Raw genomic sequence first — 24,313 nt, forward strand, 5'->3', positions numbered from 1 at the left:
TGAGGCATGTTCAGGTGTTTGCATGAACATGCAAATGCTGATGTGTGCACAGTGCTTGGACATGCACAAAAATCTCATTCCCTACATTCTTGAGCTCATTGTGCTCGCCACATCCCCAGTCTTTGAACTTGCGTATAAACTGTTTCTCAGGTGGCTAGACCTGGCCTTTATAACCCTATACCTTCTTCCAGAAGGCAGAAGCTGAAAGAGATCATTTCCGGGCTGCGTACTATCCTGCGCTATCTCTGCCGCTTTCTTATGGCACCTGGCAACATAGATTTGATCTAAGGTGGGAAGAGTGCACCCAATTATTCTCTCTGCAGTCTTTAAAACCCTGGATAGCATTGTTTTTTCCCTGGCCGTGCAGCTCCCAAACCACACACACAGACCATAAGTTAATACACTCTCCACAGTGCAATGGTAAAATGCCATCAACAGATGGACTCCTCACATATTAAGTATAGAAAGTGGGATGTCTCACCACACACAATTAACAGCAACAGTAAATATACTTTTCTTCAGTTGGGTTAGAAATAGTACCAAAAAAGGGACAAAGCATAGCTGCTTAAACGACCAATATGTTATATTCCTTCACTTCAACATCTACTATGAAATGTATGGGTTGCCTCAAAGGAAAACATGTGGAAAGAAGAATGAGCTATTATCAATCAGCCATATGAGAACACAATGAATTCAGTTTGAAAGATGTGTACCATAAAAGGTTCTCATGAAAACATATAAGAATACATAAAAGAAAAGAGAATCCAATACAGTATTTCATTTCTTTAACACAGTGCTAAGCACTCAACTATGCTGTTAGGATGGCCAGTATTCAACACCCTTCTACTGCAAAAAAATAAAAAGCTCCAGTGTAAGTTGCATTTGTAATATAGAAGCAGAGTTATAAATGAAGACTCAAATCAGGTTACTAAATATTTTACCTACCTACCTATCTATCTATCTGGCCAGTATTGGATTCCTATATGTTATCAGATATTTGAAGAGGCTCTCAGAAAGGAGGTACAATCATTTATATTGTCAAATTTATCTTTATTCTCCACTGAGGTAAACATAGTCTACCCTCATGCAAGTATTACTTGTTTGCATTAATGCACACATGGAATTCTATATTGGGGCAAATGTGTTTAGAATCAAGATGTATGTGCAGAATTTCAATTGTGTACCAAGTTTGTTTTTAATATCACAACATGCATCCAATCAAACTGATGCTATTAAACTTAGGACCAAATTGGATTCCTGAGATACTAAACACATAATAGTATGGAGAAGCTGGGTTTGCATTAATTACTGAAAATTATGCTTATTTCAAGTGTTTGTGGGTTGTATCCAATGGTTATATGAACAGAAGGTAGCCGGATCTTTCTATTTCTCACGTGCACAAAATTCAGGTGATTGTCCCCTCCCACTGCCCAATCACATACTTGTATGACACGCCCCAATGCTCAGGAAGCCCCCATCCTCTGGTGTGTGTCTTCAAGGGGTTCAGGAGGGCCATGGAGGCAAGGGAAAGAGGAAGATCAATTGTATAAGCTTCTTATCACTCACACAGCCACTGAATACAACCCTAAATATGCAAGTTTAATAATCTGGGTGGTAGGAAAAGGTCATGTTAAATTCTGAAGACTTTGAAATCCTTTAAGGAGGCATAATAGCCACAAGTCTTCCATGGGAACAACTTGCAATGCCTGATTTTACATCAGTATGTTCCTTGATACTGTTGATCTGAAAACTATTGATTGCCTAACATTGGAAAGTTTTTTCAGTTAAAACCTGCTTCATCAGAGTTTGGCAATTGACACTAGAGGACAGGTTAAACCAAGAATGCAGGCAAGGTGGGGAGAAAAATACAGATACTGTACAAGCTTGAAGAGGTTTGGTTTCTATTATTTCTCATGCAAATCTTAGGGACAAGACACTTCTGCCTCCTTCTGATTACTTTCCATTTTGGATTGATTCTTTGAACTCAGCTAACTCCTCCGATATGTCATAAACACTGGTCCTTTTTTATCTTTGTACTTGATACAGTTTCCTAATATTTACTTCATCTGACACCTTTGACTATATCTGCAATTTGTAATTTTACCATTGTTTGTTTCATTCTTCGTTCTGACAAAAAAGTCAATTAAAAATTAATATAAAAAGAAAATAAACTTCTGTTCTGACAGGCTCAGTACAAAAAAAAAATATCATCCACTACTGTCACAATTAAGATAATTCCTCAGTGCTATCATTAAAGATTCATGGAGCATGCCAACAACATTGAAATCCATGCCACAAAGCTTTATTCTGATTGTTTAAAAGAGAAGCATTGCATTTAATACAACTTTTATTGTACAGCCAGAGATAAGAGCACTGGACTAAGACCTGGGAGTTCGGGGTTCTAATTCGCACTCAGCCATGAAGCTCACTAGGTCACTTGGGGCCAATCACTGTCTTGTAGCCTAATCTACCCCATATAGTTTTAGAGAGGATCAAATGGGGAAAGGGAGAACCAGACACACCACACTAAGCAACTTCGACAAAAGGTGCAATATAAATGTAATACATACATAAATAAATGCAAGCAAAACATACAAAGAAGAGGATTATGAGGTAAAAAGCAAATAAATATGTGTGAGCTTTATATAAGCACCAACAACTGGGAAACACTTGCCTGCAAGTGCTCCAATTGGAAAACAGCCTTTACCAAAGGTGTCATGGACATTGAAGACACTCAAACTCAGGACACAAGAGAGAAATGTGCTAAGAGGAAGGCACACTTGGCAAATCCACACTGTGATAAACTCTCGCCCGGAAACCAATGGATGGACGTGTGGATCCAGAATTGGCCTCCACAGTCACTTACGGACTCATTGTTAAACCATGTTTATGGAAGACAATCTTACTTGGCTACGAGTGATCACCAAAGAAGAAAGAAGAAGAAGATTAGTATTGTTGCATTAATAATACTTTGATTTTTTTAAAAAATTATCACAGGCAGCTTCTGCAACTTAATGTAGCTGCAATCCTACATTAAGCTTCTGCAACTTAATGTAGCTGCAACGATCTCAAATGATCTCTCACAACAATCAGGCCAAATATTAAGATAAACCTTGGAGGATCACCTCTGAGTCCCCCACATTTGTTGAGGCAAGTGGGGTACAGAGGACGAATACAAGCATTTTAATTTGTAGCACTTCAGCTTTGGAAGATGCTCCCCAAGGTGTGTCTCCTGGCTCTGAATCTGATGTATTTAAGAACCAGGTAAAATATTTTGTCCTTTGGGCTAAAGAGTTATTTGAAAATACTTAAAGACTGCAATCCTAAATACATAGCTTATTATTAGTCTAGATTCAGCTAATGTGGTGCACTAGCAGAAGCCAGTGCAAGGGCTCCTGGTAGCATAGTGGGGCTTCACCTCCTTCCTCTCCCTCCAATCTGCTCTGGAGGGTCAGGAGAACCTCCCCACCCCCCACTGAGCAAGGCATGGCGGGGAAAGTGGGGGATTGTTCAATCTGGCAAGTAGAAATGCTTGCTGACAAAACACTCAGAAGTGTGTGACGTTGAATTCGTCCCTAAATAATAATAATAATAATGATAATGATAATAATAATAATGACGATGATAATAATAATAGTGCTTATTTATTGCCTAATACAAAACATCTCTAGGTGATTTACATATACAATTAATAATAACCTTTAAGTTTATCAATAATACAACACTGCTCCCAAGGAAATATAACTGGGTATATACCAAACATTTAAAGCTTGTGGAAAAAAGGATGGAAATTCTGTTTGCAAGTTGTCTTAGCATGGGAGCCACTAACCAAACAATTATTATAAACAAAATAGGAGTATGGTAACTAAAAATTCAAACCAAATGTCCACATGTTAATTTAAAACCGAGAGCTATTTTACGCTGTGGCTTTTGTAGCATGGGTTTTTCTAGCATGAACATTAACATGTGTAGGTCCCAAGCAATAAACAAGAAGAATGTTAGGAGAAAGTTAATAGGTTTTTTGTTTGTTTTTTTGGAGTGAATTGTTTGGTTGTGTTTCTTTAGGTGATCTGAAAAGATAACCAGCTTGTGTAAATGCACTACAAAGCAAATGTCTGTTTATTAGTGTCAGATCAATTTCAGGGGGCATGTTAAAATAGCACGAGGGTTCATTCACTTTCTAGTGAGATAAAATTACTTTCAAAGGAATTAGGTTTGGATGCTGGAAGGATTCCAGTGGCAATTAGGTATTTACAGCAAGCACTACTGTATGTTGCGTATTCCTAATGAAACCAGAACACAACAGTGTGCCCCTCTATTTGATAGCTATTCATGGCGTGATAAGAAGCACTTTTAAGGCCAAGGTGTGGATGACCTTAACTAGTATATTCATGGGATAGTATTCTGCTAAGATTTACTCAGAGTAGACACACTGAAATGTATGGGCATGACTAAGATAGGTCCATTAATTTCAATGGATCTATTCCAAGTAAAACTTAGTTTAATACCAACCTCTGATCTGCTTCCCTGAAAACCTTTTGGCATGCTTCCTTTTAACACATCCTCCACTCCCAAGCATTTGGGGAGATGGATTATAAATGCAAAAGAGAGAAACAATTACTTGTTCCTGAATCATGATACTCAAGAATTAGAATGACCACACACTTTATTCTTTTTTACATACATGTTAGCATAATGTCAGGTTAGCTACTCCTTGAATAAAAGTGCAATCTTACGTATGCTTATTTGGATGTAAGTTCTATGAAGGCAGGACTGTTTTTTTAATATAAAAATGACAGATGGAATTACTAGGCACTGGCAGAAGCAAAGGGGACCAAGATACCTCCTATTACATCAGTCACTCGGCCACAGAACAGGTAACTTTATAAATTAACTTATTAAAAAGATTGTAAAACATTACATGTAATACAATTATCTATACCTATTGTGGTTTTTTTTCCCTTTGGAGGGGGGGCGCAGGTCAGGGAGCCCCTTCTAATTCCTGGATCCAGCAAAAGTTAAAATCTAAAGCAGTTTGTGGATTTTCCTTTATTGGAGGCTTTTAAGCAAAGGTTGGATGGCCATCTCTCATAGATGCTTCAGTTGAGATTCCTGCATTGCAGGGGGTTGAACTAGACGAGGCTCGGGGGGGGGGAGGGGTGTCCCTTCCAACTTTACAATTCTATGGTTCTATGATTCAATTGTTGGAATAGCCAGGCCAGTTTTTTTTGTGAGTTAATGGCCCCTATTTATGAGTTGTTAAGGTAAGAAAGGAAATGGTTTTGTGACGGAGAGAAAATGGATGGGCTCCCTCCCTCACCTGGCAGGTAGTGAGAAAGATAGTAGCTGGAGTGGTGTGTGAGAGCTGAGCTAGAAGGCGGCAGAAGCCTGAGAGTGGGAGACATGCTTGATTTCTGGGAGAAGCAAGACCTTCTAGGGTGTTAATGCAGTAAGCCCTTCTATCATAGGCTCAAGTGTAAATAAACCATATATAATAAAAACACCACAGTCTCTGCTGTCCCTCATTCCACGGAAACTAGACCCTGGGTAAACTCCTGGAACCCTTGGAATCTCGCACTGCTCAGAGAATGGGGTGGTGTGCGATACTATAACTAAATTGCATGGAGAGGGATGTCCCTGCTCTTCAATAAAGGTGAGACCACTATACTATCTTCCCATTTACACAGCCAGTTTTATAATGGAAGCTTATGTAAGTCTTATGGCACTCAAAAACAAGTAAGATATATGAGCTTGACTTGGAAGAATGACTCACTATGAACTCTCGTATCATCAGTGAAGAGATGTTAACCAAAAAATGTCAGTAACCCACAACAGAAATAACAAAACATAGCAGATACTTCCAAAACACAACCACTTTGTTTTAACATGTTTTCCTTTCTCTTCCTATTTAGTTTGGAAACTCTTCATTGTGATGGTTTTGTTGTTTGACACTTCTTGTGTTTTATCACATTATATAAAAGACATCGAGGAAATTCTGTCGCTTCGTATTACTGAACTTCAAGTGTATAGAATACCAAATATAAGACAGCAAGTAAAAGAGCCTAATTGTCTCTTCTACTGTGCTGGACTCAGCTAACATCTAGCTGTGAGGATAAAGAAAAGCAGAGAACATTTACTGAAGCTGCTGCCTTTACATCATTTGTCTATAGCAAGGATGGGGAACCTGTCGCCCTCCAGATGTCATTGAACTACAGTTCCCTTCATCTCTGACCATAGGCTGTGCTGGCTGGAGCTGATGGGTGCTGAAGTCCAAGAACACCCGGAAAGCTACAGTTCCCCATCCCTGGTCTATAGCTTAGCCATCTCTATGTGACTCATTTTTGGTGTCTTTTTAGGTGTATGGGTGACAAAAGAGATACTATTGCAAATGATTTATTTTTTTTTTGCCTATCTACCATATTTTTCCCCTGAATGTCACTTGGAGAGGATTCTGCTTGGCTCACTTAGATGAGCCTGATATCAAGCTAAAACTGATAATACCAATACCAATACTAATTATACTAATACTAATAATAAAAAAAATCTTGTAGTAAAACACTGTATTAATTCTGAATGTGAAATGCAAGCAAAGCTAAGATAAAGCATGGTGTGGGTATTGAGAATATATTTAGCAGAAGCTAGAGATCAGTCTTGGAATACACAAAGTAAAAACAAGAGGATGGAACTTGCTAATCAAAGGATATGATTTTTAATGAGGCTTAAGCCATGGCTTCTATCCCATTGGATAGCCAATACATGGTGATATGATTCCATTTTCACAATATATTCAAAAAGTGCATTTATGCTTCTTGTGCTGCTTGTGACCTGCATGAATACTGTTAATTTGGGATATAACACAAGAAAGAAATCGATGGTGGTTTGGGCATAATTTTTAGCAATGCAAGCCATTTATTTTTAAGGCTGTGAATATGTGTTCAAACCACTTCAACCATACTCCTAAAATGGCTTAACATAGTTTCATCCCAATTCAATATTCCAGCTTGTCATTAGGAACTTATTTAGCAGATGTGACAAGGCCCTTTGTGGGCTGTGGTTACTGAGGGGAAAACACAGTTCTGTCCTGTAAATGTTACAAGGCTGAGCTTGGCTCTGACATTAAAAACTGTTTACAAGGACCTCGTTCCAAATGAAACCCTGTTGACAGGGGTGTTACTTAGGGAGATGAGGGAGGCCCCCAGTCAGGGCTGGCTCAAGACATTTTGACACCTCAGGCAAATCACAAAATGGCACCAACCTGCTAGGGAATTAGAGTTTGAGTAAAGATCTATACCAGGAACAAGCTGGGAATCAAGAGCTACATAGGGAACAAAGTGGGGAATCAAATCAACCTTGAAGTGCAAATCGAAGGAGGAGAAAGGGGTCTGGTCTGAATCACACCAGGAGAGTGCAGAGCCCAGGAGACCCCAGAGAGCAGCCCATGCCTTTTCTTCCCTAGGGGCGGGAGGAGACCAGCAGTGTCACCTATAGAGGCAACATTGAAGAGGTTGCTAAGGAGGAGGCAGATCTGGCCTCCAAGGAGCGTGCCACAACCATCACTGCAACTGTGGCAGTAAGCAGCAATGGCCAATGCATTGCTTAGAGGCTGGATCTTCTGCTCCTGTGGATCCTGTCGTCTGAGACGGTTGCCACACCTTGCCTAGTATGTGGGCCAGCCCTGTTCCCCGGTACCTTTTGCTGTCTATGCAAAGAAGAAACTCAGTCGCATTCCGTGTGCAGAATCTGACCATGCTGGCAACGGACTTGGCAACCGTTCACACTCCATTTTTCACGTTGGGTTGTCCACTCACTTCTTGTCTGCCTTCAGTGCCTTTTGAAGAGCAAAGGTGTGCTTTCAATATATTTCCCTTCACCAAGAAAGGTTAGGACATGCATATAAGGATAGGAAACCACTTTTCCCCTTCAGCTTTCAACAGTTCAGTTCTATGCAAAACTTATTTTTAGCAGGTCCCACTGAGTTCTGTTAGGCTTATTCTCAGGCAAGACTGCAGTCTAGATGATTTGCTAATCTTTAAGGTATCCCAGCACCAAGTTCAACCAGAGTCCAACTATCCATTCAGCCATGAAGCTCACTGGGTGACCTTGAGGACATATCCGGAATATTGCATTAGGAAGCAGTGTCTGGGCGAAAATTCCTATAAAATGTTCAGGACAATCCAGATGTATGGCAACCTATGTTGGCAATGTCATTTTTGGCGACTTTCCTTTAAAATAGCTCAAAAACTTCATTTTGGGGGGCCAAAACCAAAAAACCCTCAACAACTTTGCAGGGGAGGACCCTAGTTCAACAACTTTGAAATATAGCAACCAACCTTCCACACCCTAACCTACCTCAGAGGTTTGTTGTGAGGATAAAATGGAGTGGCGGAGTGGGAGCCCCGCAGACCACCTTCAGCTCCTTGGAGGAAAGGAGAGATATAATTACAGTAATAAAAATGCCATTTGTTGTTTACGGGCAACAATAATGAAAGTTACTTTTAATATAAGGAAATTATATGACTGATATTTGGATGGTATATTTTTCTTTTCTCTTTTTGAGGCGCGGGGGGGGGGTCGGCAACCACCACCGATCTTGCCCCGCGCGAAACGGCGCCCTTGTGACCCTCGAGCAACATCCCCTCCGCCAAGCGGGCCGGGCGCGGCAAGCGCGGGCCACGCCTGTCCTCTTCTGGCCCGCTTCGAGCTGGTATGGGAGGAATGTGCCCCTTTCCGCCTCTTGGTCCCTCAGCAACTGCTGCCCCTTCACGGCTGGCGGTCGCGGCCCGTCCTCCCGCCTCTTTCTCCCGCGCCTCCTCCCTCCAGGCCGCCTTTCTTCCCCCTCCTTTGGCGCGTCCCTTCCCCGCCCACCCGGCAGGGAAAGACCCTGGCGGCTCCCTCTCCTCCGCCTGCAGTCAGGAGCCTCGTCCAAAGCTGAGAGGCTGCTGCTGCTGCTGCTGCCTCCGTTGAGGGCTGAAAGTCCTTTCCAGCTTCCTGGGCGTCTTTGCTTTCTGCTTTGGGCTTCCAGAAGAGGCTCGCTGCAGGGTTGGCTCGCGAAGAGCACCGTCGTGGCAAGAGGCTTGGCGAGCGGGGCAGGTATGGCGATGGTCCGGGCTTCGTTTCAAAGGCGTGTTGCTCTTTGCAGCACCTGAAAGGCGAGGTTAGCGGTTCCTCCTGTGTGGAATCCCCAAAGCGACACCTGGCAGGGAGGGAAGCCCCGCTGAGCCGAAAGGGATTTCGCTTCGGATTAAACCCGTTGGCACTGGCACACCTTCTGGGGCTGCGATGAATGAGTTCTTGATTTTGTTGGAGCCAATGGTGAAACGGATATACACTTGATCTTGATCGGGAAGCAATATTTAATAAAAGGGTGGTGGAGGTGGGGGTGGGGGTTTCCAGGTCTTCGGGGGATACCATGAAATTGCACATCAGCAAATGATGCTGCAGTCCCATCCATGCACACTTTCTTCTGTGTGTCATCGAATTCTAGTCAATATGCCTAGGAGCAAACTGTTAATTTAAAAGCTCCCTCCACCCTCCAGCAAATTAATAGGGACGTTTCAAAGACCCATCAAAGTTCCGCTTTATGGCAGTGCTAGACTTTGCCCAAATGAGTGGCGGCTCTGAGCTAGACATCAATCCTTTATGTTCAGCGGATGCTGCTGGACAGCATTCTAGGAACGGAGAGCATCGCTCTGTGACTCCTAAGAGGGCAATGGTGAGGAGAGTGAGCAGGAATTTAAAAGTTTGCACTTAGACTGCAGCAGGGGGAAGCCTGGGAGCTGTATATATTGCGTGTGCTCCTAAGTTGGGTTTATGCATAAGTAAAGAGAGAGGCACTAATTTTTATCAATAGCTACATTTTGCGCAGTTGACAGCCAAAAAGCCTTGATTTAAGTGTCTACTGTGCAACTTTGTCCTTGCAAGCGATTTTGCTGCTCTGGAATAGCCAGCTTTTAAATGCAGAACCAGCCGCAGAACTAGCCATGTCTTTCCTTTTTGGAAAACTGACACTAATTTTATCCAGATTGCTGCTTCTAGCACTGACAAGCTGTGTGTTGGAATCACAAAAGTCTCTTGACTAAGGTTACTTATTTGATTTTCAGCCTCGGAAGCCTTGTTTAAATAAATGAAATGAGCTCAGGAGAAAGAGATGGAGAAGCTGAAAGAGGGGGAGAAAACCCTAAAGAGCAGTTACACTTAAATAAAAATGACAAAGGGATTTTGATTAGTCTGTAGTAGAGAGTAAATGTGAGGCTGTGTATCCCCTTAGAGCCTTTGGCTGGAATGAGTTGTGGTTTCTGCAAGTTCAAAGAACACTAAGCAGAATGAATTATATGAATTGTTAAAGCCAATTTCCATCTATTTATGTCTTCTTGCAAGGTCATTTTTATAAGCTTCGTGCTTAGGTACCAATACTTGGTTATACAGTATGGTGTTCCAAAAGTTGAAGAAGTCCTCAAAATGGGTCCAGTTGCACCATGTTTTATATATGTCCCCTATATTTTATTCTATGTAATAGAGCTGATAATAAAGATCTACAAATGAGTAGATAATGTACAAATGAGCATTTGGATCGTAAATAATTCAACAACTACCCAGCTGTATGTTACTTCCCGTGGATGCAGGCGGAAGAATTTAGAAGAGAAAGTTACTTCGTAACCTATGAAGGATGCTCCTTAGAGACTTCATCACAGGTCTTCTTACATTGCAAAGTGTAAGGAGATTAGCGCTGACAGCACTAACCTTAAGAACGTAATGAAGCCGTCACCAGAAACAGAGAAATAACAGTTTCTTTGCCAACAGCAACTCTTTCTCTTCTTGCAGTGGTTTCAGACTTTTTCAGGGATCTGCTAATGGAAATTCATCTTCCTTTGGGACTCACCTGTCAACTGCATAACCGAGAGTTTGGTTGCAATTTCCATGCCTGCCCCTTCAGCCTCTGTAGCATATGCTTATAACTGGACACTGATGACCCATGCACAAGGTTCCTGTGGCTTTTGAGCCACTGTTTTGGAAACTCACCACTCTTATTATACTTGGAACATAAGTTGTTGAGGATGGAGGGAAGTAACTGAATTTTCCTGAAGGCTTTTAAGATCCAGGAATTCCCTGCAAATAACCTTGTAAACTATAAAAAGTACACCTTCTGGTACAGACTTCAGTGTTTAATGCTTCCTCTCTAAAACATGCCATGAATTTAGCAGTACTATATGCATAAGCCTGTCAAAAGAGTGGTTGTCTGGTGACAGGTACCATTCTACTGATTCCTTAAAATAACTGTGTGTGCTAAAATGTGTCTTCGTGCATAGGTGACGTATATGTAACTGAGTAGAATTCTGGTGCTTACAACCCAAAATCTTCTTGCCACCTATTTGGTGTGCTTTTGAGGTTGTTTTGCAGTGTAGGCATCAAAGATAATTTGCAGAAAGAATAATTTAGCCTCGCTTGCACATAACGCTAAGCCAAACCAAGAGCAACCAAGTGGGTGCCCAGAAGTTTGCGGCCACTTTGCTCCTCTTCTGGCCTTGTTGCTACCATGCTATACAGAGCTGAGTCGTGTTTGGATAAGTATTACATGTGAACCTGGTTTGTCTCCTTCAACTGCAAGTGGTAATCCAAGAACAAACCTTGTTTATAGTCCATTCTATCACAGGCCCAAGTTTACACATAACCAAGCCAAACCTTGGATTAGGTCTGGGTGGGTAGTGCAGTGATCACAGGACTGGAGGAGGAGTGTAGAAACTGTGATTTTCACTCTGGTTACCAGCATACTTGTTTGTTCTTGCTGAGTCATAGGCTGGCTTAGAATTATGAATACTCTGGACCATTGTAGTCTCAGTACTTTTATGAGAGTGGGCTGTAATATGGAATGTAAATTTTGGTTCATTTAAGGAATTAACTAGGAGGCTGGCTTCTAAGGAAGGATTGGAACACAGTAACTTGGAAACTCAAGTATTAGGTAGGTAAAGGGACCCCTGACCATTAGGTCCAGTCGTGGCCAACTCTGGGGTTGCGGCACTAATCTCGCTTTATTGGCCAAGGGAGCCGGCATACAGCTTCCGAATCATGTGGCCAGTATGACTAAGCCACTTCTGGCAAACCAGAGCAGTGCATGGAAACACTGTTTACCTTCCCGCCAGAGCGGTACCTATTTATCTACTTGCACTTTGACTAGCTTTCGAACTGCTAGGTTGGCAGGAGCAGGGACTGAGCAACGGGAGCTCACCCTGTCGGGGGGATTCGAACCGCCGACCTTCCGATCGGAAGTCTTAGGCTCTTGTGGTTTAACCCACAGCGCCACCCACGTCCCTTCAAGTATTAGGTATCCTAATATAAAAAGAGAATCAGGTATAGTTAGGCTACTGGAGTGGCTATAAAGAACACGACACCTTTACGCCATCTTCCAAGGGCAAACGTAGGTAAAGTATTTTGTGTATTGAGCTCTTTTTTGACAAGCAAATTTATATAATATAATAGAGAAATTCCCCAAAGATCTTGGAATAGGGTAGTACCATAGCCAATTACAGTAGGCAGTATATAAATATAAATATTAATTTTTTTAAGATGAAGGGATTTGCACACCCAACCTAAGGGGGGTAGCTGCCATCCTATAACAATATTACAGTAAGTTTCTGAAAAAATAAGATGGTATTTTCATTGGGGAAAAATAGTCTGAAGTGTGCTAAGCATTTTTCAAAAAGATAAAATAAGAAGTGTAGCCCACTAAAAGAAAGCAACACGGCAAGCTATGTGGAACAAGAAGCTGCCCTGGAGGAGAATACCATATTCCAGTAATAGTATACTCAAATGAAGTACAGTAGGAGTCTAAAAAATAAAAGTTTCAGCCTTCTAGGGAATTCATAAAGTCTATTATTGGATATGTCTAGATTTTTCTGCCCTCTGGTGGCAGCACCACAAGCATACTTGCATGTTTAAAAATATGAAAGGAAAGTTAAAAGGAAGAAAAGCAGTATTTATTTACTTTCTTAGTCAACTCAGCCTTCAGGAGGGGTCAAAACTAATAAGAATAGGCTGAAAAGCAAATATAAGAGACACTGTCAAATTTATAATCTAGTTAAAAATCTTAAAAACACTAGCAGCCTGCTCTCAGTTTACCTCTAATGTATTCCCAATCTGCCTTAAGTAGAAGTCTTGTAATGTTTCCAGATGATGAACTGCAAAGGAGAATAAGTTCCATGATTACTTTTTAATAATAAACTACTAAATATTTACTAGCATGGAAAACTTTTGATAGCATATCTCTGTCCATTCATGTGGGGCTGATCCAGATGCTTCACTATCAAAATCAAAACGCCCACAATTGGGCAGGAATACATGTGTGATCCCTTTTAAGAAGCTGTGCATTCCTTTACTTATGGTGGCCAAAAGAGGAAAGGCATGACCAAAAAAATAGCAGGTGCAGATTTGCATAAAATATGCTCATGCAAATTGATATGTACAGATTGAAATTTAGAAATAATGACTGAAAATTAAGTGGAAATATGGGGGAAGACAGTGGGGAAGGCTATGTCCAGATGAGCTCAGTCTGTTGTCGAAGTACCAACCATTGATGGCCAGCTTCAAGGCCGACAGTCTCTCTTCTTATGGTTCTTTATTTTTAAACCAGGCTTGGGCTGGGCAGCCCTTCATATGATGCCATGAAAAAGAGGACTATCCTCCTGGCAGCTTTCCAAACAGAGGACTATGTTCGGTGGAATGGGGCGTATAATCACTCTACCTGCAAACCAGAATCAAGTGAGTGGCAAGGTGAGCTCTGGCCCTGTTGCCATGGCAGCACAAAGTCTAGGAGGTTCAGCAAGAAGCTAAGGAACTGTCCAAAAGATTGTGGTTGTTTGATATGGCAAGTGTGGGTGTGAGCCAAAGAAACACACTGCTTCTGGGAGATAAGGCTGAGGAGGAGGAGGAGGAGGAGGAGGAGGAGGAAGATCTGGGTGCTTTTTCCTTCCATTCTTGGGGCCAAAGGAAGAAGAACCCAAGAGGGCCAAAGAGGGAGGCAGAAGCTACAGCTAGAGCAGCCGAGGAACACTAAGAGTCTCCATTAAATCACATGTACCAAACAGCCAGAAGCTAATTGCAAGTTACCTTTCTGAGTTTGCTGTAAGCAGGGAATATATATTTAACAGACCACAACGCAATACAAGAAGCTGGTGTGGTCTTTGTGGCAGTGTCAGGGCTGGTTTCAAAGAGTTGCAACACTGAGCCTGTTTTACTATAAAAACCTTCTAAGGGAAAATAAACCATTAACAACCCCAATCAAATAGGATCACCCTCATTAGGAAGAACTTGGGGGTAGTTCAGAAGTAGTTTAAAACTGTTCTGTATGGTGCAGGCCTAGCTGCTCTTCCAGCTGGATGGAGCACCCAGTGCTGCAGCGGACCTTTACTTTTTTTACCTTTAAGTTCCTGCTGCTGCTTCTGGAGTGCAGTTTGTGTAAGGATTAGAGCCAGTGCAGAACCGTGGTTAGAGCATTGGACTAGGGACTGGTATACCAGGGTTCAAATCCCGACTCCTTTCCATGTCATTTTCTGCAGATAATGTGCTTAAGGCAAGGATATAGACAGGGGTGCTGACTTGGGGCCCAGGTTATGGGTGCCCAATGGTGTCTGCGACATCAGCAGTGCTTCTGAGGTCTCGCGGGGTCTCAGAGGTCACATCTGAAGCCTCACAAGACCTCCAACGCAACTGGAGGGGCCTCCAATGTGGTCTGGGAGGTCGCATCAGTGCTCTGATGCAACTTCTGGTAGAAACCAGAAGTTGTGTCGGAGCTCTGCATTGTGGGTGCCCTGGCACCCAGAGCCCCCTAGACCTGGCGCCTATGGATAGAGGGAAGGAACTCAAATGAGGCATTTTTCTTTACCCACAACTTCCTCCTTGCTGACATTGTTGGAAGCGGAGTCTTGAGTAGAGCATGGAGAGAAGGCGGGAAGGGATCTGCTGTTTGTTAAAATGGTCTCCTGCCCTGCCTAATATTTAAACACCACCCACTGGACTGGGAGGAGGGAAGCTGAGTTGCTTCACAACTGACTGCTGTGTCCTTGCTGCAAGAGATCTATCTGCAGAGGCCTGTCTTGTCATGTGGATTACCATCAAATAAAGACATGTGTACACCCCAATTCACATAGCAAGATCCTTAGGCTTGCTGCACTAACAGATATGTTTTGAAGAAGGGATTTTGCCAACTGCTGTAGCTACACAAACCATTTCTGGATTGTATTGCTATTCCAGGAAAATAGTCCAGGTAATTTAAAAGCCATAGAATTAAACTATCATCAAACCCACATTTCAATAATAGCTACTATCTTCCTTATTCTTTCTTTTAGAACTTGAGCCACATCTTTTGCATCTTTTTCACCTTTTCTTTAGCCTTTAATTCTGAAAACAATTATTATTTTTTAAAAACCTTTAATGTAGACTTCAGCCCTTTTTGAACTCTGGTATATATAATAACAACAAAAGAGAGCTCTTTATCCTGATCTGCACTTTAATTACAATATTGAACCATAGAGTCTAACCAGATGCATGTCCTTAAATGCCTAACTCTTAAAGTATAATTAGAGGTACTGCCATTTCCACACATGTCTGAGGCTTCCATAGTGGTGAATGTATAAAGTGGGAGAGGAAAGCAAGCTCCATTCTCCAAATGGCAGAAGTCACTGCATTTGTTAATATTGTAATGCATCAAATTCAACTTGTAAAAAGTCATGTTTGTTCCATTTACACAGTTCACTGGCATTCAGCAGGCGTGGGCATGATTTACTCTAAGTTATTAAGAATGCTACTTGACTTCAGGATACCTTGGGTTTTCTCCTTCCTTAACTTATTTGGAATGCCTGGGTCAGGCTTGCAAATAATTATTCACCTGATCACTAGTGATAAGAATGGTACTTAGATGCCCAGTCAGGGAAGTTGTTCTTTTTAAAAACATTGATTTTTCTTTTACATCACAAATTACTAGTGCTCCAAGTTCAAATGAAACAGTGAAGATATACGGTAAATACCCCATTTAAGTTGACAACTCTAGGCACTACCAATAGTAAATATTAGTATGTCCTCTAGGCCCAGTTATCCTTTCATGCCACCAGTTTATGTACTAACCACTGTACCGTAGCATACTTTATTACAAAACAACCTATCTTTCATTTATATCTTGAGATGTTCTTAGTCCACCTATGGGAAACACCATTCAGCTCTCTGTAGGCCCACAAAGTGCCAGGGAACCCTGTCCACTTTCCCCTACTGCCCAGATGACTAGCCATTACTGTTCCCATCCTGGTAGGCAATGTGGCGACAACTATTTTAGCTAAGTTGGGATTGCTGGGGAATGCACATTAAAGCTTGTGTTCTCCAGCACTGCCAATGCAGCTGGGGAGGGGGCAGATTAAAGTGTGGGTGGGTGGGACAGAAGGTTGAAAGAAGATGCTGGTGTCCCACCCACCCCCAATTAAGTCCTTCCCCACCGACTGTCAAGCAGCTCCACTTGCCTGTCAAAGTGCTGCATATGGCCCTCAGAGGGGGCAAAAAGGTTGTCCACCTCTGTTCTAGTCCATGAAAATACCTTGGTATTCATCTATTCATTAAAAATATATATCCTGCCCTTCACCATAAAACAGTTGTGGGATGGGTTACAGCAGATAAAATTAAAAGCAATATTGGCCGGTGCTGCTCAGTTAAAGGCCTAGTGGAAAAGAAATGCTTTTGACCTCACACCTGAAAGTAATTAACGTTGGTGTGATGTAAAAAGGAAGGAAGGAAGGGTCTCCATGAGTGTGTGTCTATAAAGGGAGGAGACAATAGGATTCCACAAGATTCCTAAGCAAAGCAGCCTAGCATAGAAAAAGGAAAGGAAATAAAATGAGGGAAGTTAGGCAAGGAAGGCATGGCATCAAGGAGTCATTGCTTGAAAATCATGCCAGATGGAGGTTATTAACAGGGGTATTTATTCCTGTGAGAAGCAATTCCCATCCCCTTGCCATACAGATCAAGCATGTCATTGATCCCTAGAAGTTAAGATAACTGTGACAGATCTTCCAAGTAATATCTCATCTAGTTTGGCCTTTAGGTAGATAGAAATGCAGTGTGGAGCTGCATAGATGTCCCTAATCTGTCATTTTCAGGCAACATGCAAAGGGTTGTTTTGTGTGTGGGGGAGCAAGGCTGGAATTTAAGCTCTGTAGGAACTTAACGATTTATCATAGTTTCAAAGTCAAGTGGTTAAAAGCAGAGTGAACAGAAAGAAAAATATTTTCATGAATCTTCCTGGCTTTTGCTAGCCAAATTAATGACAATATTGTTAAATGTTTCTATAATCAAATACAGGACACAATTGCAAAGATCTATAAACAGAGAAAGATAATGATGGTGGTCTGAGTACCTTGTCCTACATATTCAGTTTATTGTCTTTCTAGGAGTGCTGTTGCTATTTTTAAATATCTTAGCCATGCTACAAAAATAGTATAATACTTATGTCATCCTTTAAATGGAAACATCTCTGAAGCTACAACATTTAAACAAACATTTCTTGTGTTTTGTTTTTAACAGAAAACCAAGAGACATAATGGACCGTGCTCTTCTGTTACTGCTGTTTTCCACTCCTGTCTGGAGCCTCATGAATGGAATAGATGCAGAACAAGATTTCAGCTGGCAGTTAAGAAAAGTACCACAGATAGTGAAAGAAAAAACTTTCCTCCTCGACGCTCCTAAATTTGAAGCAAATGCCAAATTGGAGCTGAGTGGAGTGTGTGGGATTGAATGCCAAAGGACTCTCCCGGTGCCACGCCTGTCAGACTTGAAGGAGCTCCTCTCCTACGAGACTGTCTTTGAGAACGGCACACGGACCTTGACTGAGGTGAATGTCTTGGGAGCGGATCTTGACCCAGTGGCAAACACCACCGCCAAGGTGCGCTCCAGGAGAAAGAGGCAGGTCTACGGCACTGACAGCAGGTTCAGCATTTCCGACACGCGCTTCCTGACCAACTTCCCTTTCAACACCGCTGTAAAGATCTCCACGGGCTGCAGCGGCATCCTGATTTCACGAAAGCACGTCCTCACTGCTGCTCACTGTGTGCACGATGGCACAGATTACATCAAAGGCAGCAAGAAGCTGAGGGTGGGGTTGCTGAGGCTGAAATCCAAAGGGGACGGCAAGAGACGCAGGGGAGCCAAGAGGAGCAAGAGGGAAGTGTCAGAGGTCAAGGACCACCACACAGATGCCAAACAGCTGGAACAAGGTCCCAGCAAGAGAGCTGGCAGGAAACCAAAGGCATCTGGGTTGAATGAGAGGAAATCTGAGCGTAAGCCTTCCTTCCAGTGGACCAGAGTTAAAAGCACACAGATCCCCAAAGGCTGGCTGAGGGGCATAACTGGAGATGTTGCAGTGGATTACGACTACGCAGTCCTGGAGCTCAAGCGTCCTCACAAGAAGAAATACATGGAGCTGGGCATTAGCCCAGCTAGCAAAACAGTGCCTGGAAGCATGATCCACTTTTCCGGATATGACGCTGACCGATCTGGTCAACTGGTCTATCGCTTTTGCAGCGTATCTGAGGAATCCAGCGATCTCTTCTACCAGTATTGTGATGCCGAGTCTGGCTCTACTGGATCGGGGATCTACCTTCGCCTTAAAGAGCCCAACAAGAAGAAGTGGAAGCGCAAAATTATTGCCATTTATTCTGGTCACCAGTGGGTGGATGTCAATGGGGAAGAGCAGGATTACAATGTGGCCGTTCGAATTACTCCTGCCAAATATGCCCAGATTTGCCTCTGGATACATGGGAACAATGACAATTGTGCACAGGGCTAATGGCAGCCGATGCAAGATCAGCTCTAGTATCTGACAGTGCTACGAAGTGAAGAACCTGCAAAAATAAATGCTGAACGTACAATGACCTGCATCTGACTTTATTTGAACTTGAAACCAGCATTTTTCTGATATGCTGAAAACATTTACACAGCATTTAGCAGAATTTCTTTTCGACTGAGTTGTTTAAATTGACCGTAGATATGACGTGCACTTAAAGCCCCATATTGTATTACTGTATTTATTGTTTTTAAATTGTGGTAAATTCGAGTCATTCATATTATGGAACAGAAACTAATGGCTCTTTCCGTTTGCTTGCATTTTTAAGGAGAAGCGTCTTCTCTTTTAACTGGTACTATTAAACTATGTGATTGTTTTGTTTTCAACTTATTTACTTGTCTCAGGGTTCTGCTCCAGTATGTTTTCTATTCTTCCTGTTACGCAGGTTGCATGTCCATTATTGTACGGTATCTGCGGGAGAATCCAATTGTGAAACACTGGGATAAGACAAGAAACAAAGCTCTCCCATAACCCTTATTACTGTAGACAATACCTCTTCAGATTGAAATGCCTCTGCCAAGTTGGCCTAGTTTAGATCATATGCAAAACCCACAAATTCCTTTTCCTTGAATTCTAAAATAGCAAAGTGGAACTTAATGAATGTAGCATGTCTTCTGTTTGTGGGGGGAAAGGAACCATATGAGTACAATTTAATGCCTGTAAATTCAGTTTTAGAAGATATGCAAAAGGGAGATTATTAGATGTGTATTTGTTTTAACCTGTCACTATTTTGAACAAATCAGTGCCTTAAAAATATAATCATCAGCATCAAGTGATGTTACTTTTGACAAGAGGCAACAATGACAACTACTAATTCAAGTTTTGAAAACAATGGTTAAAAAGAGCTAAACACACCAAAGATGAATAAGGTTGTCTTTAAAAATGGGATTATAGGCCCAAGAGGCCATATGCACTTGAGAGTGAGGGCAGCCCCCATTCACCTTACTAGAGAGTAGGGCAGCTCTCTTTTCTTCAATACAAAACTCTGGCCCATTCATTGAAGTGAATGGGGAAGCCTTTACAACAAGGCCAAAACACATAGTTGAGATGACTATTGAATTGGGACTATCCAACAGACTATCTTTTCCTCAGATGGGTTTGTGGGTTGGGTAGTTGTGTTAATTCTCAGCATCAAGAATTACCAAAAGCAGATAATTGTTTGCTGAGTCATGTTTCAACCTTTTGGAAAATGTAGGTTAAATTCTTATGTAAATACATTAGGTGACTTATTATATAGCAATAAACCAACTGGGTTCATGTTCATTTCTGAACCTCGACTTTTACTAGAAAAGTATTTAACATGAGCTTAAGTATTGCAAATTTACACATTTCAGTAGCTTTAAAAAAATTATATCAGCTGAGCTTTCTGCTTCAAATGTACTAGTGTATGTGAAAGTTCTTTGTGACAAAGCTGGTTGTCAGGATGCTGTTTAATATGTAACATTAAGATGCATACTCCAGGCCCATATAAGCTTGGTTTTTATTAGCATTACAGTAATTCAGTTTTTAACTTGTATTGATCAATTTTTTCCCCCACCAGTGTGGAAGAACAAAGATTTTTTTAAAAAATAAATGACTATTAAAATATATATTGATGGCCAAAATTTTTACAAATCATCTCTATATTGTGTGAATGAGATATTATTAAAACACCATTTGTGTATATAATTATTTGGGGATATTAAATTTGGCATTGACTTGCAAATCCACTTTTTTTTAATCATTTCTATTATTGAAAAGTGAATTTGAAAGCATCCCAGACAAAATTAAAATCTGTTATCAAAGTTCACAGCGTTTATATGGAAACATTTTAAATTATTTTAAATTAATTTCCCCTGCAGTATTAGGCACTCATTCTTAAAGCTGCAGAGCACACAAAGTGGAAGTTTTAGCCTGGCCACCTGGTGAGAAATGGAGTACCTGACTCACAGTTCTATTATATTCTAGAAACAACCATTAAATTTTTTTTGGGGGGGGGTGGATTCATGAGGGTAGCAGGGAGGAATTTATCACACATTTTATATGTTTTTTTTAAAATCCCTGATTTCTTTTCTTGCAACACACACAAGCTACCCACATTAGTTGGGTTCACATAATGAAAACAGGAGGGAGAAGAAAACTGCAGAGTAGGGCAAATTGCTGGTAAGATACAAATAAACCTTTAGGCCCCGGGACAGATGGATGGGACCCTCCAAGACACAACAATTCTTTTGGACTGATATTGTCTGTGTGGTGCATATTGTTGACTGCCTGAGAATGGGAGATTGACATAAAAGTATCCAAGACTCTCTAGAAGGATGTGTGTGACAGGAAACAGTGCGGCCTTGACATTTGGGGCAGTGTGGGGGTTAAAAAATTGCTAGCCATTTCACTTTGTAGTTTCCCTAATGGACCAGCCACCACTGAGCCAGGGATATGAAACACCTGAGCCCCTGGAGAGTTGTTGCCAGTTAGATAATAATGAGCCAAAGTGGATAAATAGTTTGATCTAGTGGAAGCTATCCTTCTATCCCAGTAAAAATCCAGAAAAAACACGCTGAAAGCCTACATAACATTTCTGATTAGCAACTCAATGCTTTTAATAATTAGTTCTGTGCCAAAAGCAAATTGCTGCTGAGGTTATTAGGAATTGATGCATTACTGACTATGGAGCCATGTTTTCGTCCTGGGCCTCTGTCTACCCTACATTCAGGCATCTAAAAGTACAAATTGGTCTCCCACTGTTATCACTGCTTAATTTAAAGACTTACTTCCTGCATAATCTTCTGCAAAAGACAAACTTTCCATTTTAAATATTCAACAATAACAACTTGCTGCAGCACAGCCAACTGTGTATATCAGGATTAAAGGCCAAGTGACGCAAGCTTTCAACATGCAGACAGGCTGAAATCACCGATGCTGCATGATAATATGTGGAGACGTGGAAGCATTATCTGCATCCTGCACTAAGATAAAGTTCTATTTCCCATACAAGTTTCCTACAAATGCTGGATAAAGTGCAGATAAAGTGCAGAAGGGAAAACGTGAGCTTCCAACTAGGTCAACACAATTCTGCCAACTCGTTTCACCATCATGGATTACTCAAGAGCGGCCCTTCAGATCCCTTTGCCTGGCCCTCAGGACTCTCTCTAGGCCAGGGGTCAGCAAATTTTGTCAGCAGGGGACTGCTCCACTCTCCCTCAGACTTTGTGGGGGGCCGGACTATATTTTTGGGGGGGAGGGAATGAATTCCTTTGCCCCACAAATAACCCAGAGATGCATTTTAAATAAAAGGACACATTCTACTCATGTAAAAACACGCTGATTCCCGGACCGTCTGCGGGCCAGATTTAGAAGGCAATTGGGCCAGATCCAGCCCCCGGGCCTTAGTTTGCCTACCCATGCTCTATGCCATACTCCCTCACCTGTCCTGCTTGAGTGTTTTTGCCTGAGTGGGAGATCTCTGATAGCATATCTTGCTTGCTTGAAGGATGGAGATTTGAGGTGGTGGTGCATAAATTAGCCTATTACACCAATGTAAAATTCACACACAGGTCCCACTGTCTGCCTTCCCATTATGCCCAAATCTTACTATAGACGCCACAGATTCAGATATCCAAACAGCTCAAGTTTTCCCACTTCCATACCTCCTTACTTGTTTGTAACTACATTGGTTGGCAGCAGCCATTTCCAGGCAGAAACTACGCAGGGAGAGAAGGGAAAGGGGAAGGGTGGAGAGAGATCAGACAAATCAGGGAGCAGGAGAGATCTCAACAAATCAGTTTTGCCTTTTTCTCCCTTTTGCTGGTTGGCTGCAGCCATTTCAGGAAGAAACCATAGAGCTGTGATTCTCAAACCTTTCTCTCTGGGCCACACTTTCAGAATAAAAAATATGCTTGCACCACACCAAACATTTTATTGCTAAGAAATGCCCTGGGAAACAAAAAAGAAACAACTCGCAGCAGTGCTGGATTTATAACCAAGAACACAACTGCTTTATAATGGGGCACCCAGAAAGTATAAAACAATGCAGCCACATAAGAACATGAATTGTTCCCAAAATATAATTATAAATGAGCCTCTACGTATATTTACAAACTCAGTGACAGGTGTGAGCTTGTTTTTGTCAGGTAAGCTCATTAATATTAGGTCTAATTTGAGAGAAACAAAACAACTCATCAGTGAAAAGAAGCCTTTCCCTTTTCTGATCTTTCTTCTTTGTCAAGAGTTAAAAATACTGTATACAGGTTTACACAGTGTTACTGAAGGCAACTGCATTAGTTTACCGTAGATGAGACTGATGCTTTAGGCTTGAAATATATTCTTTTTTGTGTAGTGGTGGAATGGGGTATGGACACAGACCGCACAGTCTGAAGGTGCCATTCTCTTACTGGTAGATATGCATTTATCCATAGACAAATTTCATTATTGTGGTCTAGAGCCTTAACCAGAACATTAAGACTGTCTTAATTCCCTTGAATTAACTGGCAAGGAATTATATTAATCCAAACATGTACTGTAAATATAAAAATGCATGTTTAAATACTATAGATTCAAATAAGAATCTATTTTGCCAGGATTTTGTGTCCATTTTAGGCACATTTTTATTGTACATTTTTAATTTTGCACTGAAAGTTTGGGTGTGGGTGTGTGTGTGTCTGTGTGTGTGAAAGTTTGTGTGTGTTTATAGGAAATATTTTTGATCCAATTATGCATTGGCGGGAGGAAGTTCAGATGCTGGATTTCTGCCTGTCATGCAGCTGTTAAATACAGAATGAAAAGAATGGCAGCCCTCTGACACTGACTAGCCTTTACCTCGCCTGATCCCTTAGAGCTTGCTGCTTTTGGCAGCAAAAAACTAGAGATTTAATGGAACTATAAGGGCATTGATTAAGCATTTTGTATGGGGAAATAGCATTACACAGAGAGTCTACTCTGACCTCATAAATGCTTAAAAGGGGTGGCTTTAAACTGGCTAGTTTATTTTTTCTAGATTTACATAAATCTTGTGAAAACTTCTGTACAGAACACGCTTGCCAAAGGCAGCTCTAGATTACTCACCGAAGCCTACTCCACATCTGGATCTGGTTTCTGAGGAGAGGAGTGATTAAAAAAAGAAAGAAACTTTGGCATAAATAATAAAAGAAACTAAACAGGTTCCAGAACAGGCATTAAATGGCTACCCTTCATTTCTATATACCAATAAAAAGCCTCAGACTTCAAACCTTTACACTGCTAGGCCCATTGTGCTGTTACTAAACTGTTACTAAAAACATACAGCAGAAAGGAAGAGAACCTCCAATACGACAATAGTTGCAATTCAGAACACACCATTTATTATGTTGGAGCCACCTTTTGCAGGCATAAGCAGCTCCTTCATAAACTAGAAGGAGAACTCATGAGAAACCATTTGTTTCTACCAACAGAGGCTTGGTTCTCAATGGGAAGCCACATTGTGAG

General features: G+C 41.5%; 1 protein-coding gene and 2 long non-coding RNA genes across 3 annotated transcripts; 1 reads left to right on the forward strand and 2 right to left on the reverse strand.

The window, feature by feature from the left end:
* Positions 1-7,356: 7,356 nt before the first annotated feature.
* LOC128410300 (uncharacterized) lies at positions 7,357-8,565 on the reverse strand. Its single transcript, XR_008329450.1, has 3 exons — positions 8,350-8,565; positions 7,690-7,828; positions 7,357-7,452 (listed from the first exon to the last, which is right to left on the reverse strand). It is a non-coding gene; the product is annotated as an uncharacterized LOC128410300 (long non-coding RNA).
* A 392-nt stretch (positions 8,566-8,957) lies between these two features.
* On the forward strand, positions 8,958-20,463 carry PRSS35 (serine protease 35). Its single transcript, XM_053381380.1, has 2 exons — positions 8,958-9,090; positions 17,557-20,463. Exon 2 carries the CDS (start codon positions 17,573-17,575, stop codon positions 18,815-18,817), a length of 1,245 nt encoding a protein of 414 aa, XP_053237355.1. The 5' UTR covers positions 8,958-9,090; positions 17,557-17,572; the 3' UTR covers positions 18,818-20,463.
* Positions 12,690-22,697, reverse strand: LOC128410301 (uncharacterized). The gene is made up of 4 exons (XR_008329451.1): positions 22,509-22,697; positions 19,210-19,285; positions 13,114-13,172; positions 12,690-13,029 (listed from the first exon to the last, which is right to left on the reverse strand). It is a non-coding gene; the product is annotated as an uncharacterized LOC128410301 (long non-coding RNA).
* Between the last annotated feature and the right edge of the window lie 1,616 nt (positions 22,698-24,313).

This window comes from Podarcis raffonei, chromosome 3 (assembly GCF_027172205.1).
Source record: "Podarcis raffonei isolate rPodRaf1 chromosome 3, rPodRaf1.pri, whole genome shotgun sequence".
Taxonomy (NCBI): domain Eukaryota; kingdom Metazoa; phylum Chordata; class Lepidosauria; order Squamata; family Lacertidae; genus Podarcis; species Podarcis raffonei.